Source organism: Eublepharis macularius, chromosome 13 (assembly GCF_028583425.1).
Source record: "Eublepharis macularius isolate TG4126 chromosome 13, MPM_Emac_v1.0, whole genome shotgun sequence".
In the NCBI taxonomy this organism is placed as follows: domain Eukaryota; kingdom Metazoa; phylum Chordata; class Lepidosauria; order Squamata; family Eublepharidae; genus Eublepharis; species Eublepharis macularius.
The window spans coordinates 49,852,647-49,880,188 of NC_072802.1; the positions used below are offsets into that span (position 1 = coordinate 49,852,647).

The 27,542-nt window shown below is 45.1% G+C and overlaps 3 protein-coding genes across 4 annotated transcripts in view; all 3 read right to left on the reverse strand.

The window, feature by feature from the left end:
* LOC129341473 (trichohyalin-like) overlaps window positions 1–4,158 on the reverse strand; it is a 23,516-nt gene extending 19,358 nt beyond the window's left edge. The window contains exons 1-3 of the mRNA XM_054996685.1: window positions 3,749–4,158; window positions 1,370–1,482; window positions 948–1,068 (exon numbers count right to left, since the gene is read on the reverse strand). Coding sequence (XP_054852660.1) covers window positions 948–1,016 — 69 coding nt within the window. The 5' untranslated portion in view covers window positions 1,017–1,068; window positions 1,370–1,482; window positions 3,749–4,158. The remainder of the gene's footprint in view (window positions 1–947; window positions 1,069–1,369; window positions 1,483–3,748) is intronic.
* On the reverse strand, window positions 1,318–17,572 carry LOC129340963 (uncharacterized). The gene is made up of 9 exons (XM_054995859.1): window positions 17,489–17,572; window positions 13,848–13,957; window positions 13,326–13,413; window positions 10,059–11,207; window positions 9,180–9,254; window positions 7,781–7,826; window positions 5,591–5,747; window positions 3,749–3,841; window positions 1,318–1,482 (listed from the first exon to the last, which is right to left on the reverse strand). Exons 2-9 carry the CDS (start codon window positions 13,950–13,952, stop codon window positions 1,318–1,320), a joined length of 1,878 nt encoding a protein of 625 aa, XP_054851834.1. The 5' UTR covers window positions 13,953–13,957; window positions 17,489–17,572.
* Window positions 17,573–20,863: 3,291 nt separating this feature from the next.
* OSBP2 (oxysterol binding protein 2) overlaps window positions 20,864–27,542 on the reverse strand; it is a 139,080-nt gene continuing 132,401 nt past the window's right edge. For both annotated transcript variants that reach the window (XM_054996264.1, XM_054996263.1), the window contains exons 13-14: window positions 26,473–26,693; window positions 20,864–26,093 (exon numbers count right to left, since the gene is read on the reverse strand). In XM_054996264.1, coding sequence (XP_054852239.1) covers window positions 25,951–26,093; window positions 26,473–26,693 — 364 coding nt within the window. In that variant the 3' untranslated portion in view covers window positions 20,864–25,950. The remainder of the gene's footprint in view (window positions 26,094–26,472; window positions 26,694–27,542) is intronic.

The window sequence follows — 27,542 nt, forward strand, 5'->3', positions numbered from 1 at the left end:
TTCAGTCAATCCCTTGTTACTGTATCTTGAAACTGGTATTTACTCTAAAAAAAACATTATTAACTCATACACTGGGGTGATGAAGTAAAGTGTTTGGGAGGAGTACCTGGCAAGACCTGACATTTTGACTGGAATTGCAGAGTTGCAGTTTAAATGCCTGTAATCGCTGTTGCAGTCCAACTATTCCTTCTCAACTTGTGCATCTCTAAAAGAAATGCATTTTATAGTTTTAGAGGAGAGAAACAGAGTTAACTGAATGTGGGTGCAGCTTTGAGAGAGGAAAGGACAAAAAATTGCTCGCTGGGGATGTGATACAGGGTTAGTGGCTATTCCACCCACTGACGAAGGGCATTTGCTTCCATGGAGGCACAAACAGAGGCATAAAAAGCCTCCAATACTCTCTCCTCCAAAGGAGCGTGAACTCAGTGCTGTTGCCCCTGGAACTCCCCACCACTCATGCAAGTAGGAAGCATGTAACTAGGAATTTAAAAAGGCTCTCTTGGCTCAGGTTCATTGGGATGGTCTAGGAAAGAGTGGAGATGTCAGGTCTACCCTGTTCCTCTTCACCATGACCAAAATTCTGACCTGGTCTACCCATATAGGCAATAATCACTTTGCAGGGTGCTGAGATAGTAGAATGGAGTGTAACGTTTCAGAATGCAGGTGAGTGACTACATATTTCAAGCTTCCCTGACATTAATAATCCCCATAACTGGAAAACTAGCATGGTGTGAAAAAAGCCAGAACTTTTCTCCTCAATGTGCCAATCTTTTTATTAATAAATTTTAAAATTAATATTGATTTTTATTAATAAAATGCCCCCTTCCCCCCACAATCTGATGTGGTACAGCCCAGTCTATGGCCTCAGAATTCTACTACCTCAGTTCAGCAACAAAAAAAAACCCCATGAGTCAGTCCAGCTGCCCACTTCAACTTCTGTTGCTCACCTCTGCGTGGACAACCCCATACTGGCTGCGCTGTCGCCTCAGAATGCTTAACTCCTTCTCCAGCTCCATCAGTTCCCTCAGGCAGGCATCCCGCTTATATTCCAGGAGCACCAGATCAGCCCTGAATACCACAGAAAAACAATCAGGCAGCAGCTGCTCAGGACGGCACATCCCAGCATGAAGCACCTCTTGTTGGCCATAGCTGAGGCTCCTGAAGGGAGGAGGTCAAGGAATTGCCATTTTGAGGTTCCTCATTCCTTCATGGGTCTACTTGCTGCCTTCACTCAGCTTGAGTGACCATTATTCAGGTGCTTCACTTTCTTAAATGCAGCCTGCTCAGTTATTAACTGGGTGAAGTGGCAATGCCAACCTATGCCACCCATCTGACATCAGCCAGAGCAAGGCTCCCCCACCTCCAATACCTTGCCTCCTCCACTTTGGTTTGATGCTGTTTCAGGCACAAGTCCAGCCTCTTTGCTTCCTTATAGCTCTCTTCCAGGGTCTTGTGCAAGGCCCCCAGTTCCAAAGCCACATGCTAAAACCAAGAGGAAGGAACAGAGTGTCATATATGCCTGTCTGCATATTTGCCATGAATGTGTCCTGTGTTCATATCTGTCATCAATGTATTATGTGTTATGTACTGGTCAGGGGTCATTTTGTAGAAAAAGAGCTGGAGGAACTCATTAGCATAACTCATTAGCATATGCCACAACTCTTGCCATCACCGGAAGTGTATCATTAGTATAACTGATTTGCATATGCTACACCCCCTGACATCACCTATTCTGGTTGTTTTGGACCCAATCCTGGCCATTCAGGGCTGAAATTGGGCCCAAAATGGCAAAAAGGGGCTGAAAATGGCTGAACAGAGGCCCCAAATGGTCAGGATCGGGCCACTGATGAGCAGGAGAGTGATCCACCACCTGTCAGAGGCCTGATCCAGGCTGTTTCGACCCCAATCCAGGCCGAAACGGGCCCAAAATGGCCGAGAGTCAGGTGGGCAGGGCCACCTGACATGTGACCTCTTGGGGGAACTGCCAGAACTGCGTTCCTGTGCGTTGCCCCTCGAAATGAGCCCTGGTACTGGTCCTCTGAGGGTATGAGAAGTTTCTTATTGTTGTTAAGGCAATAGGTTATCTCACAAGTATTTACTTTCTCTTTCCCCGCTGCCTCCAGAAGTGTCCTTGAAAGCTAGCTGCGGCCAACTCGAAATGTATCTTTCTTGGGAAGTGAGATGATTTCATTCTTTGTTCTGTCTAGCCTAAACCTAGCTTCTCCCTGACACCGCCTCCCCACCGCCCGGCTCTTTCGCACCCAAAACTTCAACGGCCCTTATCCTGATGGCGGGAACATTCCCTATTACTAACATCACCCACCCCAGTTATGTCACTTCTGCCAATGCACTTGTCTGAGCACCTTGAAGTTGCTGGATCTCTAATAAAGTTACTTCAACCAATACACCTGCATGTTTGCTGTGAAGAACTTGGGGATTCTACCTGCCAAGGATTGACACAGAGCCTAAAATTGCTCTATGGGGCTCTTGCATCTCCTCCCACAAGCAGTGAGTAGTTCAGGGCAAGCATTGTAAAGGCCTGCCCTCCTTTTGTGACCCAGGCCATTCCATCTGGCCCTTGACAGCCCCTCTAAGTTTTAACTGAGGTGTAGCAAAAGTTCTCCACTGTTTGCTAGTAAAGAAAAAAGAAGTCATGGAGCACATGTAATCACACATTCTGAAGACATAAGGCCACTCTGAGAGTGAGAACAAAGCTACAAGTGACACCTTACACAGGTTGGACACTTGTCAGCTTCCCTCAAGTTTTGATGGGAAATGTAGGCGTCCTGGTTTTACAGCTTGGCTCTCCATTACAGCTGCAAGACCAGGATGCCTACATTTCCCATCAAAACTTGAAGGAAGCTGACAAGTGTCCAACCTGTGTCAGGTGTCACTTGTAGCTTGGCTCTGAGAGGTAATTTCCAATGACTCCTCCCTTCTGCTGCAGACCCTCACTTTGGCCTATATGCTGTTCCTGAGGGTACATTGACCCCATGCCCAGGAACAAAATTCAGGGGGTTCAGTGGGCTGCAGCAAGAGAGGGGAAACAGTGGAAACTGCTTTCTCCTCTTAAGAAAACAAAAGAGTTTTCAGAATGCATGGCTAGTATTTCCAAACTGCAAGAAAAACAGACCCTGTTCTTAACATTATACTTTCCTTTCGGAAGTAACGTGTATGTACGCAGATACAGATTTCTACACAATGCTATGCCTGAGCACACGTGCTTGGTCATGCAGAAGCTTTTACTGCCAGAGCATGAGGACTTTATCATGAAGCCTGGTTCCTTTTTTGTAGCAAAATACACTTCTGGCCTCTGGAGAACAGCATGATCCTGGTCCCATGAATACAGAAGTTTGCCATCTATGATACAGACATCACTAGAATCCTACAGCGCTTTTGTGTGTTGGGGAGGAATATTTTATTTATAAATGCACAGGCTGAAAAGGGAGAGAAGGTACACAACAGCTATTACAGGCAACACCATGCTCAAAGCAGAATCACTGCAAGCTCCAGAGGCTTAGAGCGTCCCAAGCAGCTATAACCAGGCTTCTGTTTGTGGTCAGTTTAGAAAAAGACAAAAACCTAGCAGTTAAAAATAAAAGAAAAATCCAAATCGCTTTTTTTTCCAGAGGCATGCCAATGTGATATAAAGCAGCGAGCTGGTACCTTCTCCCAGCAACTCAGAGCACTTTCTGCTGACCCCCTGCATAACTCCAGTGGGTCACTCAAAAAAGGCCTGGGGTGATACCTTTTTCTCTTGGAGGACATTGTGTAGGGTTACATCAGCCTGCCGGATCTCGGACTTTTTCTGCAACAGCTTTTCTTCTTCCAATTTCAAGTCCTGTTTAACAAAACCAGACTCTCACTGGCCTGTCCTTCCGCAGAATACTTTGCAGGTTATGTCCCTGATGGTAGTGGCCATTTTATGGAAGGGCAGAAAACAGGGAGGGAAAAATCAATCCCTAGCATTTACTTTGAAGTTCCTGGAAGCATTTAAAGCACAGCCTGCCTACATTCTCACTAATCTTTTCAATAGCCCTGGAAGGTTGCAGACTGGCACCTACAGAAAGATGTGCAAGGAAGTATTTTTGCAATCGGGCAAGCTCTGCTGTTCCCCACCTTTGGTCTGCTACTGACACAATGCCTGCTCTGGAGGGAAAGTAGATTGAGGCACAGAGAGGAAAGGTGACAACAGGGGTTCTTTTTTCGATAACCTGGCATGATAAAATGGCCAGTATTGTAATGCCTTTCTACAACTCTGTAGGAGATGGCATTTAGAATTCTGTGCACAGATCAGGAGGACACCAGCAGAGAGCAGAAAAAGGGCAACAAAGATGATCAAGGGCTGGTGCACCGTCCGTAAGAGGAGAAGTTTTAAACCTTGAAGTTTCTTGGTTTAGAAAAAAAGACAACATTGGTGTGTGTGTTTGTGGAGGGGGGGACTACAACATCATTCACAGTTAAGTGCATAGCCATCAGGTGCCTGGAAGGACATTTGCTTTGTGCTGTAACTGCACAGAGATCTTTTTCTTAACAAAGTACAAATGCAAATGCTCTAAATAAGGCAAAGGACACTAGGAGAAGAGGAATGACAGTTAGGTCTCCCTGCAGGACATTTTGGGTTTGAACATGCCTGCTATGGGGAGCATCCAGCAGAAGAAACAATCTGATACACTGGCGGGGGTAGAGGGGAGTTGACAGCCAAATAGGCCTCTCCCCACCCCATCCAGTGACATATTTGGTGTCCCATCTGTCTTGAAAGGATGCAGCAGAGAGGATCTTTATGCAAAGCCACGCTGCTGCTCATCCCATCAACATCTTCCCCAGAACCTGTCCTACCTGCTGAAGTTTCATAATAGATTCCTCCAGTTTCAACAGATCAGCAATAAAGGTCTCTGCTGAAGGATCTGGTCCATGCCACGCAGCACCTGGGGAGGCCTGTCCAACAAGAGGCTGAACGATCAATTAACCAATCTTTATTATGACAGCAAGAGGAGGAAGGTCCATACATACCCAGCCAACAGAAGCAAATGAAGATCTAAAACATCCAGTGGAGAACAGCCTTTTGCAAGACAAGCCCAAAGGACAAGCATGCCATTCTTGTGCAATCTGAGGTATACTTGCAACCCACCCACCCTGAACCCCTTAGGTCTGCCTTGCATTTAAGCCTGCTGACCCAGGGAGCAGCTCAGTACAGGAGGCAGCACAAACGTGACTCTATGCCACAATAAGATCTTCCTGCTCCTATCTGGATGTGCTCCTGCCACTTGAGCTACTACCAGGAAGGGGCTCTGACTCAGCAGTAGAGCATTTGCTTGGCATGTGGAAAGTCCCAGATTCGGTCCCCAGCATAGGGTCAGGCAGAAGGTGGCGTGAAAGCCCTGGAGAGCTGCTGCCAGCCAGAGGAGACAATACTGGCCTTGATGGACCAATGGTCTGATTCAGCATAAGGCATTCATGTGTGTTTGTGGCACTCGTACCAAAGGTCAGTCAGGCACATGGAATCTCTTCTCTCCCTATTAGCTGCTTGCACTACTGCAAGGGAGTCCCGTTTCCCACTTCTGAGACTGTCCTCAGTGGCCAGGAGTACCTTACAGCTGCTGCATGCTTCCCTCTTAGTTCTTTTCCAGCCAAGATCTTCCGTTTCCCTTGGAGTCCACCTTCTGGGGCTGCTGCTTTGACACAATAACTCAGACGCCTCCTTTTGTTCCTCCTCCTTAATGCCTGTATCACTGGAACCTACATTTCTGTTGGACAAGAAGTTTATGTCTCCCTTGCACAGAAACTCTGGAAATAGGGCTGCCTGCCACATAACTTATTCAGGGCTCAGAATCCAAACGGGCACAGCATGGGCTTCCTTGTCACAGAATCGATGGGGAATTTTCCTGGAAACTGAATCTGGGAACACGTCCATAAGCAGCACAGCAAAGAATCCCCCCCCCTTATTAAATGCCACATTCCCGCTTTCTACCTGAAAGGCCATAGCTAGGGGCATGTATTTATTCCACGTTTAAAAAAAAAAATTCAAATTATGCAGCTAGAAAAACTGGATTTTGTAATCTATATCAATTATACACATTTCACAATGCAGAATTTATTCTGACGTAGGCTTGTGTTTTGCTCTTTGTACAACCTATTCCGCTTTTGCCAGTCATGGAAGGGGCAAAGGTACTGAAGCACCACCTCAAACCACTAGAAGTCTTCCAGTACAATCTTAAGCAGAATGACGACAGCCAGCTCCAAGTCAGCCATGGCTGGGCGATAGAGGACAAGAGCCAGGGCAATGACAATTCTTACTTTTGATCTGTTCAGCTGCTATTTCTATTGTAGCTTTGAATTTGTGACTTGCTGTTTTTTTAATACAGAGTTAGTTTAATAATCTATTTAATTTTGTATCCATATCACAGGTCATCTTGACAAAAATTGATGACAAGCTGCCAATAACCAAAGCTCAGTCTAGACAAGATTGAGGTGCTGTTGGTCAATGACAAAGCTGCTTGAAAGTTGAGGAGCCAGCCTGTTGGGGGGGGGGGGCAGTGTTGCACCCTCCCTGAGGAGCAGGTTTGTAGCTTGGGGGTGCTGGTGGATCTTGGCCTACATTCGCAGATCTTCGCTGTTTGCTGATATGACAGCTATGGCTGCTCTTCAAACCGTGCTACGATTATATTTAGGTTAGATTACTGTAACACACATGTTGCTGCCCTTGAAAATGGCCCAGATACTTCAGCTGCCAGGCTATTGTCAGGGGCAGAATACAGAGATAGCATCATTCTGGAGCCAGAAGATCTGCACTGGCTGCCCGTCTGTTTCCCAGCACAATTCAAAGTACTGGCTCTTTGCTTTCAAGTCCTACATGGCTTAGGGGCAGGAAATCTGAAGGCCCACCCCTTCCCATACTGCCAGCTAAATCTTCCTCAGAAGGTCTGCTTTCTGTTGCTCCCACCTTTAGAGGTGGGGCGGGTGGCAAACTGTGACAGGGCCTTTCCAGCAGTGGCACTTTGCCCCTCAAGGCCCGCCTGGTGCCTACTGTACTCTTTTTTACATAGAGGGGCAAGACTTTTCTTTTTATCTAGGCTCTCAATTAAGGGTTGATTTTTAACATCATTTTTATAGTTTACATGAGATTCTGTGAGAACTGTGTGAGATTCATTTTAAACTGTTAACTTTATGTTTTTATGTTGACTGGTTTTCCATGCCAGATTTTAATTAATAACTTTTGATGTTTTGTGTTTTTATTATGTTTTATTTTGTAAGCCACCTCCGGCACACTCCCTAGAGAAATTTTCTAAATCAATAAATAAGACAATAAAAAAAAAAACTCCAGGTATTTCCACACAAGGTACATCTTTGAATTTTCCTGCCAACCTACAATAACTTTCTCAAATCTATATTCTTCCTAGGCTACTGTAACTTATATTATTTATTTTTTACTTCATTTCTACCCTGCTTTTCCCCCAATGAAGACCCAAAGCAGCTTACATTGTCTCTCCTCCATTCTATCCTCACAACCCTGCGAGGTAGGTTAGGCTGAGAGTATGTGACTGGCCCAAGGTCACCCCGCGAGCTTCCACAGCTGAGAGAGGATTCAAATCTGGGTATTCCAGATCCTAGTCTGACACTCTAAACACAACATTATGGATGAAATTCCCACAAACGCACACACAGCAAAGCCTCTTCTGTTATTTATGAATGCAGAGGCTGGATGTGGCTCCCTCCTGAAGAGGGCTATAGGGCCACTCCCACCTTGGCTAACCTGCGTCAAATGCTCAAGAACACTTACCTCCCCGAGACACTCTGTGGCGAGTGGGGCTTCTCAGTGCTGTGGCCTGTTTGAGGACAAGAGATACTATTGGTTCCAGGGTGTCACACCCAATGGGGAGAAACAGGGATGAACCCAGTGATCCTCAGCGTGGTGCCTCCTGATGCGTTTCCTGGTGCCCACCTACTTCTTCCCCACAGCAAAAAGCTAATCCTGGCTTTCCTCTACCACTCTGGAACAGGAAGTGTTGCAGAAGAGCCTGGGAGGCGTCACCATTTTGTCTGCCAGGAGCGCTTGGAAACTGCTACCACCATCACAGGAAGATGCTCAACTTCTTAACATTATGTTGATTCTCGCAACATTTTGTGGCTGGTTCCCCATCCCATCCCCCATGGCAGCTGTCACTTTCCAGCATCACCACTGGACAGAATGCTGGAAACAAAATATGGGTGCAATGCTAACTGCACTTAAATGCAGCATTTAATTTAGTGGGACTTACTGCTGCATTCATAGAAAATATGATATAGTTCTAGATTATTAAGGGGCAGCACAAACACAGTGATGGGTCAGGCTACAAAGGGTGTTGTATACATATGAAGACGCCTTATACCAAGACATGCCACTGGTTGATCTAGTTCAGTATTGTCCACACTCACAGGCAGTAGGCCTACAGGGTTTGGGGCAAAGAAAGGTCTCTTCCCATCTGCTACCTAAGATATTTTATCTGGAGACTCCAGGAATTAAAAATGGGACATTCTGCATTTGAAGCAAGTAGATCTGCCACAAAGCAAGCAGTCTCAAGCTGGTCTACTTAATCCTTAGTTGAATAGGGCTTACTCCCAGGAAAGTGCTCTTAGGACTGCAGCTAAGTCACAGAAAAAGAAGCAGAATTCCTGTGCCTGCTCCTGAGGATGTTGGTGCCTGAAATACAGTGGCTGAACTGCAACAGGTGCAGGGAAGAAGGGGAGAGGTGTACCTTGCTGATACAGCCTGCAGCCCTGCGGAAATGTGCTTGCACACTCCTCTGTCCTCACTGAATCCAAGTCACTATCAACAGTGACATTACCAAAGCTCTTGAGGGGGACACCTGCAGTAAAGGTAGGACATGGTGAAAGAACAGGGGCAAGCAGGAGATACCTGAGTCTGGCCTCACTCAGTCCTCAGCTGAGTCCTAGTGCAGTTTTTACCCCAGGCTGGGCTTTTGTGTTTATTGCCCAGATTGGAATTCACACTCCAGTCTGACCCAGACCTTTCTCTTTGCCTTGTGAAGTTTTCTCCCTAGCAGCCCCCTCCACCTTCAGCTCCCCTCCCTACCAGTTCCACAAGGCTGTTCCCAGCAGGTGCTCTTCCCAGTCCTCTCTCTGTCTCTCTCTCATGCTTCTATAAAACCATCTCTTAGGGAGAACAGGTCTCCTCTCACCTGCCACATATCTGCCTCTGCAGCCCGAGTTCAGCCCACACTGGGGCTTGTGGCACTCAGCACTCAAGTCGCCATCTAAAGAGAAAACACAGAATTTGGGTGGGGAGGGGGGTGCTTGATATGAAAGGGACCACGAGAAGACCTGAGCCATGAGGTCTTCCTTCCTGGATCAATTAATTGGGAATCAGTTTCACTCCACTAACTCTGTCCTGAAAGTCATTAAAAGTCTTTTGCTTAAACTATCACCACAATTAAAGAACTCTTTTATCTTCTAACAATGCAAATGTATCCAAGCATTTTTACAGTTTTGAGAAATCCTCCCAATTCCAAATTAGTGCACCTGAAGAAGATAATGATAATGATAACAACAACAAAAACATTCGATTTATATACTGCCCTTCAGGACAACTTAACACCCGCTCAGAGCGGTTTACATAGTATGTTATTATTATCTGAGAGAGCTCTGAGAAAGCTGTGACTGACCCAAGGTCACCCAGCTGGCTTCAAGCAGAGGAGTGGGGAGTCAAACCCGGTTCTCCAGATTAGAGTCCTGCTGCTCTTAACCACTGCACCAAACTGTCTCCCTAACAGAGGTTATGAACAGCCACTTGTTCCTTTCAAGCTACACTGGAAGGAATTACTGTGACACACAGACTTCGTGAAAAAACAGAGAGGGCACTCGAGGCACTGACTTGGGTTCAAGTCCTACTTCAAATCACAGATTTATATGCTGGCCAAGTAACACTTTGTTTCAACCTCTGTTTCCAAATCAGTGAAATGGAGGTAAGAGAGTAACCTGCCACACATGGAAGGTTTGAAGATAAGCAATATATTAAATGATTCATATAATTCATATCAGTGCAATGTACTCCGACTCACATGCCATCCGTTCTAGTGCTTCACCATGCCTTTCTGTGCAGGCAATCGTGGTTCTGTTCTGTTTCGCACGGCCCTCACAGCCCAGGCCTAGAGGTTGCTGAAAATCCCCTGGGGCATTTGTTCCACAGGTGCTAGTTTTAAGCCTCGATGGAGCTGGCCTCTGCCTCTTGCCAATATCAAAGGTAATCAATGGATCCATACACCCAGGTGAGCTGAAACCACCTCTGACCTCTCCACTGGAAACAAGCACACACCTTTTATGAGGAACGTTAATGGGGCACAGGCAGGCAATGTCAGACAAGTCCCTTGGGCAGTCATGTTGCCTCTCCCCCTGGCAGCTCTGTCCCACCTTCCTTGGTGAGGCTCCAGCATCCGACATACTCATTCCGAGAGCTGTTCCCTGGGCAGTTTGGAGGGAAGGGCTCAAATCTTCAATGATAAACGGGCTGATGGAGTTTTCACGAGCATCTTGAATCTGCTCGAAAGAGTCCTCCAAACCATCTCTTCTCTGTTGAGTTCCCCCAAAGGCAGTTTCCCCAGAGACTCCCATTTCCAAGCCCGTCAACTTCTCCTCCAAGCCAAGGGGCCTGTAAAACAGAATCCTTTCCCGTGCTGAATGGTCCCTTGCGGTATTGGTGATGTCGTTGGAGGACTCTTTGCAAAATGAGGAGATTTTTCCTCCCAGAGACTCCAGGCTCCTTACCCTGCTCTGAAGAACCAGGGATGGAGGGTCTTTGGAATCAAGAGCTGAAACCTGTTCCAATTCCTCCTCAGATGCCTTCTTCAATGGCTGCTTTCTTGTTGAACATAAATCTGCTACAACTTCAGGGTCCTCCCAAAGTTGAGAAGGGTCAACCTTCTCAGCCCAGTCTCTAGCAGAGCACTCAAGCGGTCCTAAGCCAGAGGGCAGGATTCTACCAGCAAACACATCCTCCTCCCCGTCAGATTTCAGCAGTGGGTCCACCAGGCCCTTTTTAAACTTGGCAGCAAAGTCCTCTGTGCGGACAGAGTCTGACTGGCTCTGATCGTCTGGCTTGCCCTCTAAGTCAAGCAGATGTGACAGACGCCAGGTGTATTCCTCCCTCAAAGAGAACAGGTCTTTCTCTGAAGATGCGTCAACATTCCTGTTCACAGGGCATCCTCCCAGATCTGCACGGAGAAGGAAGTAAAACAAGAACAGTCAACTTCTACCTGAAACCAAAATTCATACCTTGAAATCCTTGCAGTTGTCTATTTGGTGAGGGCCTTCATGTACTCAAGAAAGTAAGTATTTGCTGTTATAGAAGTTCTTGTCAGGTCCAGGCTGAAACTACAGGTGGCAGCCTTGAATCCAGACCTGAAGCATGCATCGCTCAGCTCGGTTGTAGGAGCTAGAGATGAGGGACAGCTCCTGACACACAGCAAGCAGAAGGTCTTGCTCTGTTGCCCACCAAGGGCACAATCTCAGGATCCCTGTATTTCTACCAGGCCTGACCAGTCACAGGACTTCACATTGCTGGCCAATGCAGTGCTGTATGTCCCTACTCCAGGGGTCCCCAACCTTTTTGAGCCAGTGGCCACCTTTGGAATTCTGACACAGGGTGGTGGGTGCAGTCACAAAATGGCTGCCATATGAGGCTGAGCCCCACACACATAGGTGCAGGTGAGAAGAGGGATATTGGGAAAGAAGAGTGAGAGAGAAAAACCAATGCTTTAGTGGCAGCAGCTGCTGAAACATTATTTAATCTGACCAACCAACTGGATCTCCAGTGGCCAGTCAGAAGTCCTGCTGAGCGTGTCCCACCTGGTCCCATCCAAACACTTGGTGGGTACCAAGAAAGGTGTGATTGGGCACCATGTTGGTGACCCCTGCCCTACTCCTCCTCCACCTAAAGAGGGCTCTGAGCCCTGAGAGCACACGGACCCAGGTAGGCTTGGATCCATCTTCATTAACCTAGACCGTGAGCTTCCTGGCCCAAGTCCTGTCATCTCCAGCAGATCTTAATGTTGTGCTATCAGTCCCTAAGCTCTGTTGCTCTACCTTTGCAGAGCAAGATTCAGCTGGATGGTTGTTTGTTCTTCTCTGTTGCTTATTTATGATACCATTGATTCTTCTTCTTCAAACTTGATAACACTGGTATTCTGGTCCACATAGGCCAGATTATTATATTGATATCACACCCTTCCTTGGTGTATGTGTGAGAGACTCAAGAAGCGGAAGTTGTTTTTTCTATCTGACCATCACACAACAACTCTGTGGGACTCAGAGACTGGTTCAAGTGACACTGAATGACATCTGGACCTTGCTGGTCTCTATTTTTCCAGACAAGATGGCCCTCCATTGTTTCTTCCTTCTTTTCAGAATGCAGGTGCTGGAATCTGACACTTAGAGCTAAACTACAAGTAATGAATGACACGAGGAAGCTCACGTGAAGGGAGTCGCAATGTTAGCTGGGAAGCTGAGTTTGAAAAGAGATTGGAAGGCTCTGTCAATTTCCACTCTCAACAGAGCTGGCAAAGATCTACTCAGAGGGTCTGTTTATTTCCTCTTCACCTCCTAGAAGGGGAGGTGAAACTGACAGAGCCTTTTGGAGGCAAAGAGGAAATTAGCAAACCCTCTGAAATCTTTGCTGGCTCTGCAGAGAGGGAAAATTGACAAAGCCTTCTGATCTCTTTTCAAACTCAGCTTCCCAGCGAACACTGTGACTCACTTCACGTGAGCATCCTCGTGTAATTCATCTCTTGTAGATTAGCTCTTAGAGAAATTGAGTAAGAGTGAGACTGCTGGCACCCCACATAAAAGGCTGGCATGACTGGATCTCATGATCTGGGACTGGAACTGGAAAATGAGCTTTCTTTATTTTTCAATTTTGTCACACCTGCCTGATAAAGGGTTCCAAAGAACTCAAAAGCTTGCACAATGTTTTGTGGCATTTGGGTTGGCCTCAATACAAGGTATTACATTGATTTTGTTTATTTTCCTCGATTATATGGGGGGCAACATGGCTGTAGCACAACCTTTTCCCAAGATCACCCAGCAAGCTTCATTACTTAATGGTGATCTGGCCCCAAATCTCCCTGGTCCCAATAGGAAGTAAATAATATTGCCCACAATTTATTGGGGGGAGGGGGAGGGATTGAGGCAACCTGGGATGTGACATAGTCATGGTTACCTTCCAGACTGGCAAGTGGGTTACATTTCCACTAGAAAGGTGATTAAGACGGATAGATTGACCTTGCAAACGCACTAGCATGGAACCAAATACAGATTGTCCCCAAGAATCTCACCTGCAAGATTGGAGATGCCTTTGGATCCATTGAAGGAAGCCATCTCATTGTCACTGCTGCCCTTGATTTCTGCATTGTGTACCTGAGCCTATAGGACAAGAGGAATAAATTATGTGTGTAGCTGGAGGCCTATGCAATACGGACAGGGTGGAAATTTAAAACAAACAACAGCGTGAATAGAAATAAGGAGTGTACAAGTTTCCATGCTAGTGCAGCTCCTGCAGTTTATAATGTGTATGTGGTAGAGAAATACTCCAGGTGGGAAATGTTTCCTTTCCTTCTCTATGGCGCCAACATGCTATGTATACTTAGAACGGCAATGTTAGCATATGTAACTTCCATTGACTGAGACCTGTGGTCCAACCAGATTAGCACTGGTTACTATGAGCTGTAAAAACTGTTCAAGATTCTCCCCAGCCCTCCCACTGGAAATCCTTGCAAGTGGAGATACTGGCCATTTTGGAACATAGGATCTTACACCTGTGCTCTGTCAGTGAGCTATGGGGCCCTTCGATCTCCTACCTGTAGCTGGTTGAGTTGAGCATCAATAGAATCCAGCAGATAATCACAATGATCCTTGGCCCGCGGGCCTGGTCTCTCAGGACAGGGAAGAGGTGGCTCTTTCATCACACCTGGGGAGGCAACAATACCCATCCAACTCTTCAGCAAGCTGGCCCCAAAAGTAATCTGGTTCTCAGACAAGACTGTGCAAATCCAGTGACGTCCAGGCAGATCTGATCCTCCATGAAATCCTAATGATTATTAGATATTTGGAAAGGGCCTCGTGGTTCAGAGTGGTAACCTGCAGTACTGCAGCCCAAGCTCTGCTCACGACTTGAATTTGATCCTGGCGGAAGCCAGGTTCAGGTAGCCGGCTCAAGGTTGACTCAGCCTTCCATCCTTCCGAGGTCGGTAAAATGAGTACCCAGTTTCCTGGGAGTAAAGTGTAGATGACTGGGGAAGGCAATGGCAAACCACCCTGTAAAAAGTCTGCCAAGAAAACGTCATGATGCGACGTCCCCCCATGGGTCAGTAATGACTCGGTGTTCGCACATGGGGACTACCTTTACCTATTAGATATTTATACCTCACTTTTCCCCCCAGTGGGAATCCAAAATGGTTTACAGCATAATTCTTCTCCCCTCTATTTTACCCTTACAACAATTTACAACAATAATAATACCCTTAACAATAGCTTACAACAACAAGGTAGGTTAGGCAGGGAGAAGATGGAGAGACCGTATGGCAGAATAGGGGTTCCTATTCTGGGTCCCCCAGATTTTAATCTGACACTACACCCACTATACCATGCTGGCTGAGTGCAATGTTGCATCCCACAATCCCCCGTTGGTTGCAGCAATGAGGGATATTTGGTGGAGGTAATATATGTAGGGCCACAGACACCATGAGCCAAGAGGAATTGAAGCTCAGCATCATACATTCCCAAATTCAGCTACCCAAATTAAATTTAAAAATCCACAGATCAGTTCACCGTGCATTAATTTTCTTGTCTAGGAGATCTGAGTTTAAGAAAACAAAACCATGTGTTTCTGGCAGATGCTTGAGGAAATTAAAACAAGGATATGGAGACTACAGATGAGGTGCTGAGGCAGATCTATACTGATAATAGGGACTTACCAAAATTCCATCTTCATACAGCTCTTTGTAGAAAAGAAAACTTGATGGATGAGGAGACAGGGATTTCTCTTACTCTGAGAGAATGGCATACATCTGGACAAGGTATCAGGACTAATTTGTGCCAGGGTCCAGCCACAGACCCTGCTCTTGCAACTTTGGAACACCTGATGTCATGTGTGCCTCTAAGTATGTGCAGAATGAGCACATTCCTTCATTACTGAGCGCAGCTTATCCCTACTCATCTAGAATTAGGAAGTAAATGTGTAGTTCAGAAGCTAGTTCAGTTCTCTCCTATTAGAAATCAAACACTGGGAGATACACTTTGCACAATAAACAGAGCTATCGCAATATTCCCTGCAAGGATATCCTCAAAGTGATTTACAAATCAAACAGCAGAGCACTCCAATGGAGTACCGAACCAGATTCAAGGTTCTGGTATTGACCTATAAGGCTCTGTGCAGACTGGGTCCAGCGTATCTATGGGACCTTATCTCCCCATATATTCCCTGGAGGACACTCTGATCAGGGGACGAACAGCTGTTGGTGGTCCCTGGCCCCAAGGAGGCCCGCCTAGCCTCGACTAGAGCCAGGGCCTTTTTGGTCCTGGCTCCCACCTGGTGGAAAGCTCTGTCTGCCGAGATCAGGGCCTGGCAGGACCTACTATCCTTCCGCTGGGCCTGAAAGACAGAGTTGTTCCACCAGGCATATGGCTGAGGCTGGGCCTCCACCGGCCTGAAAAAGGGGTGAATAAAATCTTAACCCTCCCTGTGAAGGCTGTCCACCATCCTGTTTTAAATGTGTATTAATAGAAATACACTACTGTTTTAATGTCAATGAATTTTTATTGTATTTTAATATGTTATCTGCCCTGAGCCCACCGGTGGGGAGGGCAGAATAGAAATCTGAAATAAATAAATAAAATAAATCTTGCAAGCTTTAATTTTCACACAGAATCCCCACAACACAGTACTGTGAAAACACCCTCTTGATTAGATGAAACTGCAACTGTGTTGGTCCCAAGACTGGTAATCTAATGTACTTTCACACTGGCATGCAAGTTTTAATGATAAACTACATTGGGCGGAAAATGTAAATGCCTGCATCAGAGACTTCCTGTATCATTAAGACTGCAGCATGCACTATCAACAGCAGGCTCAGCCATGCTGTTTGCCTCTAAAGACAATGCATGCATAAGGCAGCAGAGGTGCCACTCCTCCATCTAAAAGTTCAGGCCACTGCCTACATGTTACTTCACTTTGGGCTGTGTGTGTTGGGGGAAGTTGCACCTGCCCCTCCTCCCTCTGCTACCACTTCTTTGGGGGGCAGGAAGTGGGAGAAGACAGTTACACCGACATCAGCAGGGCCAACATGGCTCAACAGTCTCTTTTGCCAACTTCATTGCAACCATTGTTCAGCTGGCATCAAGGCTGGCTTTCCAGATGGCACACACCACATGCATTGTGGAGATCCCATCCGCAGAGTAACAGGTTGCACAAGTATGAGCAAATCAGCACCTCTCCACCTGTTGCCCTGGACCCAGCAAACCTCTCATTAAAAGAAAGGATTAAGGACAACATTCCATAGGTCCAAATCATTCTGAGGGCCATTGGAACTGGGCAAATTATCACATGGCACTTGGATTGGGCCTGGGTACAAGGGCAGGTATAAACAGAGACCTTGGCCTCTATGCCCTGTTTTTGGCTGTCCAGAACAACTGGTTGGTCACTGTGCAAAGGATGATGCTAGACTAGAGGGAGAACGCTGGTCTGATCGAGCACTTCTTACATTCTTATAAGGCTAATCTCTGCAGATTTTTTCAAGGTTCATTCTGGATAATCCAGGCCTGCAAGTGATGCTACATCTTTCTCCCATCTACCTTGATGCCCTGTCGGTCAGCATGCAGTGTGCAAGGAATTCTGGGAGGTGCACACTTGTCTCATTCTCCACCACATCGAGCCTTTCCTTTGACTTACTTTCTGATCAGTTAGCCTCTGCTACCCTTCTTTATATTCTGCTCTAAACATCCTTCTTTATATATTAATTTACAAAGTTTTTTTTAAAAAAACATTGCTTGTGCACCTATACGGCGTTGTCTTTCTTGCCATCTCACTTTATCCATCAGCTATGAATTTCATCAAGCCAGGCGTAGTTAACTGGATATTAAGGGAAGGGCTATTTGCCACAAGAGCTAGATGGAACCTTCATGTTCAGTGGCAGTGCACCTCTGGCAACTAGCGACTGTGGGTTTCCCAAAGACGTGTGGCTGGTCACTTGTGCAACAAGTTACGGGATTAGATGGACTTTGGGTGTTCTTAAATAGAGGATACATCATTGTCCGAAAAAACTCCAAGCACTGACAGAGGCGGCAGCGGAAAGGGAGACGGGTACATAATGAAAAGGCAGTAATAATAACTGCTTTGCAATCGTTTACTCTGTTAATGGAATGTGTTCGAGTTCAGCTGACGAAGTTTGTTTAAAACGCTTTGCGTTTTCCTTCCCTTGCAAGCCAACTAAGCGACACTAACCGGCGAAGAGGCGCGTCACCCTCGGTCAAAGGACCGGCCTGGGCACTCGAGACTCTTGGGATCACCCCCCGGCCCTCTCCCCTGAGCAGGGCGCTCACGGTTTACCCGATGGCCGCAGAAAGCGCCGCGCATTCCTTCGCTACCTCCCTTCGTTCTCCCGAGCAAACGAGCCCTCTTCGGTAGCGGCCCAACAAGAGATCCAGTTTGCAACCGTGGAACGTCCCCGGCCAGGGTAACCCAGCAACCGTGCCACGCGAACATGTTCTCGCGGTCCCATTGGTGGGAATGCGTACCTGTTGCCTAGCGACCGTACGAAGCGGAAACGGACCAGAGGCGGCGGGAAGCAAATACCTTGCTGGGCATCTGAGCGCTGTCTCCACCGAAGGGTCTGGAGACTTGTGGGAAGGGGAACAGTAGCGTTGGCTGGGTGTAGGATTTAAAGGGGAACGAGCTTTTGTGTGCCTGTGTCAAGTGCTTTTCCTTCACCACTGAGGGTTGGGTGGGAAATTTCTGCAGATTTGGGGGGTGGAGAGGGCACGGTTTGGGGAGGGGAAGTATAATGGAGCATAATGCTGTAGAGTCACCTCTAAAGCCACCACTGTCTCTAGGGAAACTGATCTCTGTGGCTTGGAGATCAGTTGTAATTCTGGGAGACCCCCAGCCACCAACTGGAGGCTGGCATCCCTATGTCCCTCTACAATCACGACAGTTACTGGAATCGGGTAATATAGCTTCCAAAATGCACCTGCAATCGCTCTAGGTGTTAAAGAAACAATTTTCTGATCGTAACCCCATTCTTCTTCCTTGTCTCTTTAGCTTTGCCTGTGCCAACCTGTGGGTAGTTCTTTAACTGACGAGTATGATTAGCGCAGAAAGACTTACATCACCAACAGCCAAAGATTGGAATGCAATTACGAGACCTGTGAGATGCCTAAAGGGGATTGCACACACTAAAAGCTTGAGCTCCCAGCCAATGACAACCCTAAACTAGTGGCATATGTACATGCCGACTGAGGAAAACACATAAAAGAGAACCACACACCAGGGCAGAGAAGCAGCAGCAAGCGGTCAAGAAAAAAAGCAAGTTATAGTTGCAGTATCCACCAGGAGCCAGTAGACAGGAAAGAAAAATATTTGTCTATATCTGCAGTTTCCCCAACCTTTTTCCATGGTGGAACCCCTAAATTAATTTTTGACATCCTGAGTAACCTTATGAAAAAGTTTGGTTGTGGAAAGTGCCATCAAGTCATGGCTAACTTATAGCAAACCCTCCTGGGGTTTTCAAGGCAAGAGACCAACCGAGGTGGTTTGCCATTAACAGCCTCTGCACAGAGGCCCTAGTCTTTCTTGGAGGTCTCCCATCCAATTACTAACAGTTACTGATGCTGCCTGGCACAAGAGATCTAATGAGATCAGGCTTGCCTGGATTATCCAGGTCAGAGCATGAAAATATTTACAGGCCAGAAAAAGCTGATGATGAGTACAATTCAATTACTACTAACATTATTGTCAAGAAAATTTATTTGTAAAGAGCTGCTGTGTTTGTGCACATGTACACCAATTTTTTTGTATTATCAGATCCAATTTACCAGTTTTCTTTCAATTCTCCTTTCTGTCACCACGGGCAAGGTGGCTCTATTACAATATGAAATTAACATGGACACAATACAACTAAATATAACCTTAATAAATGTGATATTTCAAAGTTTATTTGGAATTTTTTGTGGCATTTCAAAAATTTTATTTATTCAATGATTTCTCACAGAACTGCTGATGTCTTGCAGAAACCCAGAGTTTTGTGGAACCCTGGTTGAGAAACATTGATCTACAGAATAACTCTCAATCACCACTGAGCAATTCCCAGCATTTTCCAGTCAATTAGGAGCAGGGGCTTCTTGCCAAGACGAACACCAGAACCCAACCTAAAACAATTACCCACTGTTCCTACTTCCCTTGACAGGGAATTAAAAAAACAGTTTTCAGAGCTTATGGTAGTACTTTCACACTATCACTGACTATTTCCCTTACATCACAACTGGTATAATTTCCTCACAGTCAGTGTCTTATGATTAATATAAATTACACACTGATTTTAAAGAAGGACAGCAACTCTAATGAAAGCTGGGAATTCATAAGAATAAGTACATTGTGATAATAGATTGTAATAACATTCCATGGCAATTACCTCCCTTTTTAAAAGCTCCTCTGGTAGTATAGGAGAGGAAATGACAGCCATGGGATCTGAGGAAAGGAAAATGTCACTGATGTGGGCAGGGCCTTCTAAAATGTACACCTGCTGCTGCTACAGGTGTGGGCTGTGTTCTTCTCAGAAAGATTATACCAAGCCATATTTCAGAAAGAAGTTCCCAAGGGCAGGAAAAGCCTGGAAATTGGACAAGGACAACTTCATGTGAATGCTCTCCCCGCCCCGGCCCCCAAACCCCCTAGTGCTGAAACTTAAGAACAAGTATTCATGAGCTCTTCAGTATTGCAGTGTGTTGACCAAAATTTGAATATTACTGGCTGCAGTATTTGTAGTTTATCTTAAACTTTCTGTTATTACAGCAAGTTGATTCCAGTGGCACCTCAGAGACCCAAGATTTTCAGCATATAAGCTTTCAAGAGTCAGAGCTCCTTTCTTCAGACAGAGGGTGGAGAAGAACAGAAGGAGGAAGGAGTTATCTTTAGAAGGGAGCTCTGACCCTCAAAGCTTACCCCTTGAAAATCTTGTTGGTCTCTAAGGTGCCACTGGACTCAAACACTGTTCTACTGCAGACCCACATGGCTACCACCTAAAACTTACCCGTTTGGCTATTTTGTGTGATCTAGAGCCCAATTTGTGAAGAAGTCTCATTCACACCAGCCATGCACCTGAAATGGATATAGAATACACATGGTTTAGAGGATATATATCCATTGCCCATCTACTAGTGGCCACCTGACTTCAGTGCCCTAGTTAATTGTGAGGGGGTATTGCAGAAAACAGCATTTTTTTCGATAAAAATTGTAAGTAACATTGTAAAGTACAAAAAACTTTTGAAATTGATGAACAAAAATGTTATCCACAAATGCAGCGTTGTACTTGTTTTGCTCATCCTCATTTACTTCGTTTCTCCCTTTGCCTCTAAAATAATTATAAAAGTCCATGTAAAATATAGTAACAGAATATTGTTGTCTGAAATCTACATTGATCGAGTGTGTGTTAAATGCAGATAAACAGTGTTTGCAGCCATTTTTTAAAAGAAATTTACCATTCGAGATAGGCCCTGAACCCGTCCCTTTTCCAATTATATCTTATTCGCCCATTGCAGCACCCCCGCCCAAAACTGTGTTACTTCCCACGTTTGCATAGAAGTGACAGATATCAGCACAGTGTAAGTTTAAAACTCCTGAATCCAAGTTTTTATTACTGTGTAAGCAAAGAGGGATCACTCACAATAATATCTGTTCAAAAGTATTACATTCAACAGCATTAACAGTAAGGTGACGTTAAAATTCCCTGGTGGGAAAAATAGAAAGGCTACAAGTCATGGCTCTCATTAAGTGTTATCATAATCAGGAACTCTGCAAGAGGCTGGAATGGCTGCTTTGCTGAGCAAAATTCCCCCCATTGTCACCTAAGTGCCAGATCTCAGCTACGTGCTTCTGTGAAGATTCTAAAGACAAGAGGGGGGGGGCGCAGGTGATATTTCTGCATCTTTTCTAGGACCTTGAACAGTTCATCCCACTAGAGAAAATCACAGATGTCACAATAGAAGTGGTCTGAAATTTTTCTGCAAGATAAAGGTCTATCAGCAAAGCGTATATTTAACATTTCTCCCATTTTCCCCTGGGATCAACTTAACAGCCAAATGCATTCCACATTAAAACACTGGAAAGCAAACTTTTAAAAAGAGCTTTTTCATCCCTCTCTAAACCACTCTTCTATTTGTAAAGGATTTGGTGTTATCCTTGGCCCTCTCTGGGTTCAAAAACACTATCCTTGTTTCAGCTGGAAGGATAAATAACATAAATACATTTTAATAAAAAATGGATTTGGGATGGAGACTCCCGAACTCTTGTCCTCTACTTTCCTGAAACTCTGCATAGCTGTGTGCCAACACTTAGCAAGTTTGATAATCTTTTTATTTTTCTAGCTCACACAGTAACCAGATCCTGTTAGACTGAATCTAAGGGTTTGTGGGGGGGGGGATTCCCAAATTCTTTATTAACACGCACGTGATCATCCAAGCACAGAAAATAAGGCATTAGATTGAGCTGTGTTATTCAGTCCATTGTATAAAGAGTCAGGTTCTTAAAAGTGAAAACAAAAAACAAAAAAACCCTAACTTGTTATTGTTACATCATTAAACTGAACAGAAAGAGAACAGTATCTTCTGCATCTATGTGAAAGGGCATCTTGGGAAGAGGGATACTTAATGCCTTTAGGCTCACACAGGAGGCAGTCCAGCTGACTGAACTACATTGGTTCAGTGTTTTACATTATGAGAAGTTTAGAGGGGTTTTTTGCCTGCTGCTTTGAGGACGAGGCAGCGGGTCAGAAAGGCAGACACACACCTTGATCCTCCTCACAATGCAGCTGAACGAGTTCAGTTCTCTAGGATGAAAAAAAAAGTGTGTACATTGCAGAACCTTGCCTACCAATTCTAGCTAGAGACAGCAAGGAAGGCTGAAGGTGATCTGCTAGAACCAGAGGCAACCATGACATACACATTCATCTCTTGTTCTTCTGTAATCTCTGGCCAATTTCCCGAGCACTACAAAAATCACTCAAGCCTGTTGATCTCAGTGAGATGGGGAAAATATGTCCTGTGGGACTGTGCTGGCTCCAGGCCCTCTGTTTAACACAAATCTTTTTAGATAAGCTCAACTGTTTATAAACATGACTCGAGTTCTGTGTTTACAGTGTTTACTTAAGTTGCATTATTAAAAATAGTGATGCTATATTGTCTTGTTTTCCTTTTATGTATTTAATATTTTCTTGGTTTTTTATTTAAAAGTTCTATAATTTTGCTTTCAGGCTATTTTGAAAAAAAGAAATGTATTTATTATATATACAAAATGTGATTGTGCATATCACAGGTGAGAATAGTTCTGTTTTCAGCCTCGAGAGTTAGTTGAACTGTCTCTACGCTTGGTCTTATCTCCCTCCCTCCAGCAAATACCCTTTAGAAAGCGCTATTTAAAAAGCTGTTTCTTATCCGAATCACTCCTCTTAATGCATTTGTTGCACAACTGTAGATTCCACATATTTATCATTTGCTAAAATGGTATCCATTTACACATAAGATTCCAGCTGTGGGTATCACATCATCTCATTTTATGGAGAATCATTCTCCCTTGTAGAAAAAAATTACTCATGAAAACACACTACATTCGGGTAACTGAACACAGCATTTGGTAGACTTTAGTAGTACTGCAACTTCAGACCGTTTCAGCGTTTCTTTTTAAAATAAGACAATACATACTTTTTTAAGATACAGGAGTGATGGAAACAACTGAGAACAGGCACCCTGGAAGTGGGACCTTAAGACAGTTTTTCAAGTACAGCACAGGAGAGACGCCGCTTTGAGTGCTACTGTCTGGCTCAATACAGTCTTCACAAACTAGAAACAAGTTTTTCCTTCAGAATACTTTGAAACACAATCCACTGGAAGTATCTTCAGCATAAGCCCCCACTGAACCAAATGGGCTTGTGCAAGAAAAGCAAGAATGCAGTAAGGCCTGTTCATTTCAGTGGGACTTCTCGGTGGATTTGACGTCACTGAATCGTTTCAACCTGTGGCTTTGGAGCAAGGTAAACAGAAACCAAACCATAAAAAAAAAAAGTCCACCAGCCCTCTGGAAGTTCTCTTGCACAAGCCCTGCTGAAGCGAATGGAAGCTGCATGAGAACACTGCCAACACTTCCATGCACAGTTCCTGTTCACTTCCATGGGCCTCGTGCAAGAAAACTGCTGAACTGGACTGTGTCCTTAACCTCACTATTGTTAATTTCTTTATTTTAAAAAGAGAGAGCACACCTACCCTGAATGAGGAATCAAAATTCACCGTACACATTTGTAGTATAAAAAATTCAGACAGAAGCTTTCCTGTCTTCATTATTTTTTTCTATTTATGTACCATATAAATTTAAACAAAATAATTTTATATATATATATTATATATATGTATATAAATTAGAAGCAAATAAATAAAAGATTAAAGGGTACATTGAAATCAGCTGTGTCAGCACACTGACATTCAGTCACTTATTGTTATATTAGTTATATTTATATACATATACTGTGGGAGCAGTGTGTGTGTGTATGTGTACACACACATGCAGATGCATGGTGTGAATCATAGTTCCCAGGGGTACTGTGAACAAAGGGCTATTAGAAACCCCTCAATAACCTGGCTGAATAATAACCCTTTTGCCTGGGTGAGGGTGGGGGACAAGGGCTGGTTCCTCTTATCCAAGCTCTGAAGAGGGATATTGCTGATTTTCTTCATCACGGGTATGACAGGCCATGAGATTTTTAGCTGTCTACCATAACGATATCATCTCAAGCCAGAGAAGATCTCCAGCTGGTCAACTCTACATGGCCCAAAGGACAATTGACAGAACATGCCCCAAGCACCAGTCGGCTACTCTTAGTACTGCTAAGTCAGCCACATTTGGAGAAGGAACATGCAATGCAGATTTCCTTCTCCCGGGCTAGTATTTATGACCTGTTGGCCAAAGATGAAACTATTGGGTGCCTTTGCAGTTCTGGTCAGAGCACTGATAACAGGCAGACAGAGAAGGATGTCTCAGTAGTGCATGTTTCAGAGGGGATGGCAAGGCAGCACCATAGCCAGGATTGAGTGAGGAAGGAGAGGCAGAATAGGCAATACTGGGAGTCAGATCCTGAACTGTTTCACGCGATCTCCCTACGTGTGGACACCTCTATCATGGAGACTGGGTTCCCGGTAAAATCTGTGTGTCGGTTGGTTCTAGGCATGGTGGTGTCACCATAGTCAGTATTTCCAGCATTCCTCCTGAACAACTACTAATTTGTGTAGGTCATACCTCCCCGCCACCCCTCGCAAACATGGGTATCCAATGGGGAGGTATTTCTGGGCAGTTTGCACCCCCGTGCATCTTGATTCTGGCTGCACAGTAATTCACTGTGACTCAGCCGTGCATCACCTTTGCACTGCAACTATGACTGCCAAAACACTGACCACCAGGGTGTGTGTGAAATGCTGTTGCACTGGTGACAGTGGGAAATTACAATCTTTATGGTGGTTAGCAAGGGAAGGAGGCAGGTAGTGCTAAAACGGCAAAGCTGTAGAAGAGTGCCCCAAATGGCTCTGCTTGTGTTTGCCTAACTCCTATACTGAGATTTCTACAAATAACAAAAAGGGTACTGAGGTACGCAAGGGTTCATTGCAGCTCATTTCCATTGCTCTCTTCCTAATATGTGACAGAAGAGAAAAAAATCATACTTTAGTGCCCCCGCCTCCACCTTCCACAAAAGGGCAGACAGCTTAGGGCTGCAAAGAACACTGTGTGCCATGTTGGCAGTTAACTTACAGAGTGGTTTTAAAGTCTCTGCTACAGAGCAAAGGTCTTAGGAGCTTGCTCTAGCTTGTTTTAAGGCAAGCCGGAAATAAGGCTTGCTACCCCATATCTATTAGGAATTTGATACAGACCCCCCACACACACCAAAGAAGAAGGCCATACACCTTCTCCGTAACACAAAATGATCTTCCAGAGAAAATGAATTCTAAACAACAACAAAATCTTGCCTGTTGGCAGGCTTTGGATCAGGGTACTGTAAAAGCACGGAAGGAAAGCCAACCAAGCTGTCAAGGATGCCCCTCCACGATTCCCTTAAAGAAGCAGCTGCAAATAGCATTTCAGATGCCTCATTTTTCTCTCTAGAATTCAAAGGGGGAATGGAGCGCAGAGCTGCCTGCATCCTTAGGAAAGGAACCTGAATCATCAATAGACTTAAAAAAAAATTTAAGACCCACACAAAAGGAAGAAACCCCCCAAAAGAGAATCAAAACATACATAATTCCCCACAATGTGTGCATCTTTGGAAGTTAGAGTCTTGGTTAATAAAAACCAAGCCTGCAAAATATAAGGAGGCTGCAACTCCTGACACAGCAATAAAGAGGTCAGGCTTAAAAAGGAAAACAATCCAATCACCTCCTCAACCCTAATTGGTAGCTAAAAAAAGTCACTTTAAAAAAATCAAATGCCATTTTATTAGTGCATAAAAATAGGTTTGGAATCCCTGTTTTGTCTTTTTGTTTCTCTTCTTAAATTTTTTTTTAAAATATTTAAACTCTGTGTGTTTCCTTGAAGTTTGTGTGTTGCCAGAGAGATGCTGCTGCCTGGAGTGCTTTAACTGCTGGGTCTTGGATTCTGCAGAAAGATGGAGAGGCCTCTCTGGGCACCAGCCAGCCCAGCAAGGGGTGGGAGGAGGCTCAGAAGATACTGGGGCACATACTCCAGTCCTGTTTCTCCTTGGCTTCCCAGTATCCGCCCTTGTAAACGCAGATCAGCTCCCCTGTTGCAGGGTCTACCTTCCTCTCAAACCAAAGTGGGATGTAGCCTTCATAATCTTTGCCTATAAAGGATGGGTAAAGAAAAGAAAACACAAGTTGTACATTACACAACAGTGCACTCAAAGAGGAAAGCTGCCACCAAGGGTTATGGAGGCAGTGAGCTTTCCTTAATTCTACAAACTCCACACACTAGCTGACGATTTGTTCTACTAAATTTTACACTTGGCTGGCAGGTCACCTATTAACTAACAGGGCCTCATTCCAAGCTCAGTGGCATTGGACTGTAATGACGATACTGATTGCTATCCACTAAGCACACACATCAGCTCTCTTGTATGTGCTTTGCTTTCTATATAACTGGGCGGCCAGTGGTTCGCCAAATTTTCCAGCATGTCACCTTCTGCTGACTTAGAACTGTTCCAGCTACACTTTGGCTCCTACCTTCTTCCAGAGCCACCACTGCTGCTGCTTCCCGTTTGCGGCGAACAGCCCTCTGCTTCTCTTCTAGCCTCTGTTTCTCCATGTTGGCTTCATCCCACTTGCCATTCTCCATGAGCCGCTGGTCAGGCCTTAGTCGGCTGTCTGTAGGGGCTGTGCCTTCCTCCATCTCGTTTAGGATCAAAGCCAGGTTGGAGAAGTAGTACATATTTTCAGCATTATCCCTGAAGCAGGAAGATCAAGGCTTGATATGAGTGGGAGAGAGTCTCTGGTAGCCGCAATCCTACCCTACTTTCCTCCATCTATTAAAAGCCAAAGGGGGAACTTTCGCCTCCACTGAGACAACTACTGCAACCCTCTGGCTGAATGATTGCATCCATCCCACTTTGCCATCTAAGCATCTTATTCTGGGAAACTATTACATGATCAATTGTCATTCTAGGCAAGGTTCTCCTGCCCTCCTCCTCCATTCTTCAGGCAAATGTTTTAATATTTGGCCACTGGAGGTCCATTAAAAGACAGCAATGTGAGATAATCTTATAGGTGTGGCTAAGTATTCATGTACTTGGGCATCCCAACTGGTGCAGCTGTGCAGGATTAAAAGATGGGGGGGGGCTGCTGTTTGGGTTTCTGCCACAGGCACCAAAACATCTTAACCTAGCCTGAGAGACATGGGCTCCAACCATCCTAGCAGCTCAATGATGGAACACGTATCTTGGAAGGAGATTGTTATGGGTTCAGTCCTTGATATCCGTAAGCCAGTATGATAAGTGCTGGATGTGGAAGACTGGGTTCAAATCCCCACCTGCCATGAAACTCTTTGGGCAAACCACAGTTGCTCAGCCTACCATACCTTGCAGGGTTCATTTGAGGCTAAAATAGGCTAACCTCGCCCACCCATAAAAACTGCCCTGGAAGGATGTGGGATGTGTGAATAGAAGAAGTAAGAATCAGTCAAAAGGACCCCAAGTAGCAGATCGCCTACCCAAGTCCCTGGATAAATTCTACCACTTAGGATACATGGATCAATGCTCTGATTTGTAACCTGGCAACTTCAAATGATTAGTTGCACC